The sequence below is a fragment of the Myotis brandtii genome, unplaced genomic scaffold, assembly GCF_000412655.1.
Source record: "Myotis brandtii unplaced genomic scaffold, ASM41265v1 scaffold835, whole genome shotgun sequence".
In the NCBI taxonomy this organism is placed as follows: domain Eukaryota; kingdom Metazoa; phylum Chordata; class Mammalia; order Chiroptera; family Vespertilionidae; genus Myotis; species Myotis brandtii.
The window spans coordinates 72,010-75,560 of record NW_005371389.1 but is presented as its reverse complement, the minus strand read 5'-3'; the positions used below and the strand labels follow the sequence as shown (position 1 = coordinate 75,560).

At 38.1% G+C, this 3,551-nt stretch overlaps 1 protein-coding gene across 1 annotated transcript in view; it reads left to right on the top strand.

Annotated features, from left to right (window-relative positions):
• The window catches only part of LOC102262253 (dystrophin), a gene marked incomplete at its 3' end in the record, with an annotated part of 203,403 nt that overhangs the window by 135,002 nt on the left and 64,850 nt on the right, over positions 1-3,551 (top strand). Inside the window, exon 7 of the mRNA XM_005884513.1 lies at positions 3,126-3,307. Within this exon, the coding sequence (XP_005884575.1) occupies positions 3,126-3,307 (182 nt within the window). The remainder of the gene's footprint in view (positions 1-3,125; positions 3,308-3,551) is intronic.

The following is a 3,551-nucleotide window of genomic DNA, read 5'->3' as shown; positions in this document are numbered from 1 at the left end:
GGGCGGGGGGCCCCCCCCCCCCCCCCCCCCGAGTGCACAAATTTTTGTGCACCGGGCCTCTAGTATATATATAAAAGCCTAAGCGGCCAGTCAACCATTGGACTGCTCGATTGGTCGACCAGTAGCTATGATGCGCACTGACTACCACGGGGCAGATGCTTAATGCAGAAGCTGCCCCCTGGTGGTCAGTGTGCTCCCACAGTGGGAGCGCCTTTCAGCCAGAAGCCAGGCTCACAGCTGGTGAGCGCAGCTGTGGTGGCATGAGCCTCTCCCACCTCCGCCACAGCACTACTGAGCAGCGGCAGTTGGTGGCAGGCGCAGCGGGGCTAGCATGAGCGGGAGCAGTGCAGAGCCCGGCCCTGGCTCAGGCTCCTCCCAGGCTGCCTGCCACTTTGTGCACTGCTACATTCCCCCAAGGGGTCCCAGATTGCGAGAGGGCACAGGCCAGGCTAAGGGTCCCCACCGGTGCACAAATCCGTGCACTGTGCCTCTAGTTTATTATAATGATTGATATTTATGAATACTTAATTTCATGCACAAAATGTTTTATGTAGCTATGGCACGTGTGCTCAGGTAGTTGGGCATCGTCCAGTGCAGCAACCAAAGGTTGGTAGTTTAATTCCTGGTCAGGGCACATGCTGGGTTGTGGGCTCAGTCTCTGGTAGGGGATGTGCAGGAGGCAGCCGATTAATGTTTCACTCTCTTATCAATGTTTCTTTTTCTCTCTCTCCCTCTCCCTTCCTCTCTCTCCAAAAATCAAATTTAAAAAATGTATTATAATTTCAGACATTTGCTTAGGGCAATAAAAATAATACTTGACCAATTTTACCTTTATTTTTTAAATCATGGCATAAATTTTAAGCCGAACATATACATACACATGCCTCTGTGTAATGTAGCAGTAAATAGTCTTGGATCAACCTTCTTTAATGTAATGCTTTCTCCCAGCATGGTTTTATTTAATACACTGAAAAGCAGAATTCTAAATCATGCTCATCATAGATAAAACTGACTAGTTACTAGTGACAAGGAAAAACACATACTAGAGTTACAAAACATGGTGAGAATTATAGCATCTACTATACAATGAACATTTGAAAAACAATTATCAAATGAAAGGGAGATTTTTAGGCTTCAGAATTTCAAAGTTAAGTTAGTAAGATTTTTTTCGAAAGGCACTCTCATGCACAAAGTAGTTTTTAGCTCTTCCTTTAAAAATACTTTCAAAAATTACTTTCACTATCTTGTTGGCTAATAATTAAATTATAATAAGGAACATAGAATATGTATTGTGTAATTTTGTGCATGTCAACCTTTTGCACTTATGTGTCCAATAGTGTCTTTTGAAAAAAATGAGTGAAGCAATGGAACTGAAACTGTGATGGTATTATAGTCTGCTTCCCTGTAATTTTTTTGACCCTATTTCTGAAAGTGTGGTTGATCATCAAGCCAGCAGCTTCAGCATCACCTAAGGCAGTGGTTCTCAACCTTCCTAATGCCGCGACCCTTTAATACAGTTCCTCATGTTGTGGTGACCCCCAACCATAAAATTATTTTCGTTGCTACTTCATAGCTGTAATTTTGCTACTGTTATGAATCATAATGTAAATAGCTGATATGCAGGATGTATTTTCATTGTTACAAATTGAACATCATTAAAGCATAGTGATTAATCACAACAACAATATGTAATTATATCTGTGTTTTCCGATGGTCTTAGGCGACCCCTGTGAAAGGGTCGTTCGACCCCCAAATGGGTCGCGACCCACAGGTTGAGAACCGCTGACCTAAGGGCTTGTTGGAAATGTAGAGCCTCAGGCTCCACCCCTGACCTACTGAATCATATTTTGGTTTTAAAATGTCCCAAGGTGATTCATGTGCACATTAAAAATTGAGAAGTACTGTATTATACTGTGGATAGAAGCAGACCAAGGAACACTAGTTCACTTTTCTCTCCTCTGTAACTCTTTAAAAAATACTTTAAGAATAGTTGTTCTGATTAATCATGTTCCTGTTACTTGTGAAGACTAAGCGACCTGTTCAATTCCTTTTTTATGCTAGTGAACTTGAGATTTTTTTACACAGAATCATAATACCTGTCCAGAATATACATATTTAGTTTAAAACAGAACTTTTAATGCTTGCTAAACCAAGATAAGTTTATGGCAAGAAAAATTCCTGGCACATTGCTCAGAAGTTGCCTTGGCTTCCTATCAGGACTTATGCTTTGATACTTCTGGAATTAATGATACACTTCACATAAGGGATTATTTTTACATCTTGGTCCCCTGGAATGAGTTCAGCAGGTAAATTGTAATGCCAAGTAGCAAAAGAACCTTTTTAAGGAGCTGCCACTTATTGTATGTGTTATTACAAATTATTATTGATTATAAATTCTGGGTTTCTTTCATTCCCTGGATGTAGCAAAGGACATATGTTAGATCAACCTTACGTGAAGTACTTTTAAATTTATCTTTAAAGTCTGAGAAGTAAAGCAACATCTGACCTTAACAGGTGCACCATAATGTAAACAAATACTTTTAATTTATTTGAGGAACATTATTCATCATTGAACATATGGTATATAGTGGTTTTATTTTATTTTTATGAATACATGGTTCATTTCAAAGCAGACATCGTTTGCCCTTTACATACATAATCAGCAAAATTTGATTAGGAATTGTAAGCATTCTTTACTGGAAGCCAAAGCATTAACCTCTTCTGTGTAATTTTTTACTTACCGATGCACCATTTTAATTGATATGTTGTTATAACTTTCCATGGAAGGGAAGATATGATCTTTTATTTTTGTTTTGTATCTAATGAGAACCAATCTTGTAGATGGGCTAGTTTGGCAATTTGACTAAGGAAAAAGTATTATGGAATGAAGTTTTTATGTGAACAAGGAAAATAAATGAACTTTAGTGCTCATCTCATTGGTCTGCCAAATTGAAAGGACATTTTAGGCCTGATTATCATGTTCTAATTAGTCTCTGTAAGATATTCATGGACCATCCAATGTTCATTAATCTGTCTTCTTCCTGTAACATTGATTTGTTCATTCTCCTTTTAGAGACTCAAATATAGAAACCAAAAATTGATCTGTGGTGTTAATGTGCTTACAGATGTTGCCACTACTTATCCAGATAAGAAGTCCATCTTAATGTATGTCACATCACTCTTTCAAGTTTTGCCTCAACAAGTGAGCATTGAAGCCATCCAGGAAGTGGAAATGTTGCCAAGACCATCCAAAGTTACTAGAGAAGAACACTTTCAGTTACATCATCAAATGCACTATTCTCAACAGGTAAGGTATTGAAAGGACACTAATATCAAAGATGTTTTCTATTTTATATGCATTTTTTCGGTATCATACCCATACACGTATGTGAATCTATTATATCTGTGGATATGTACACACATACATGTATACCTAATATAGTATATGTGTGCACACACAAATATGTTATTAGATACTCACTATGTTATACATAGCTTAATATGTGTGCATGTGTGGATAAATGTGTTTGTGTTTGTATGTATATATATAT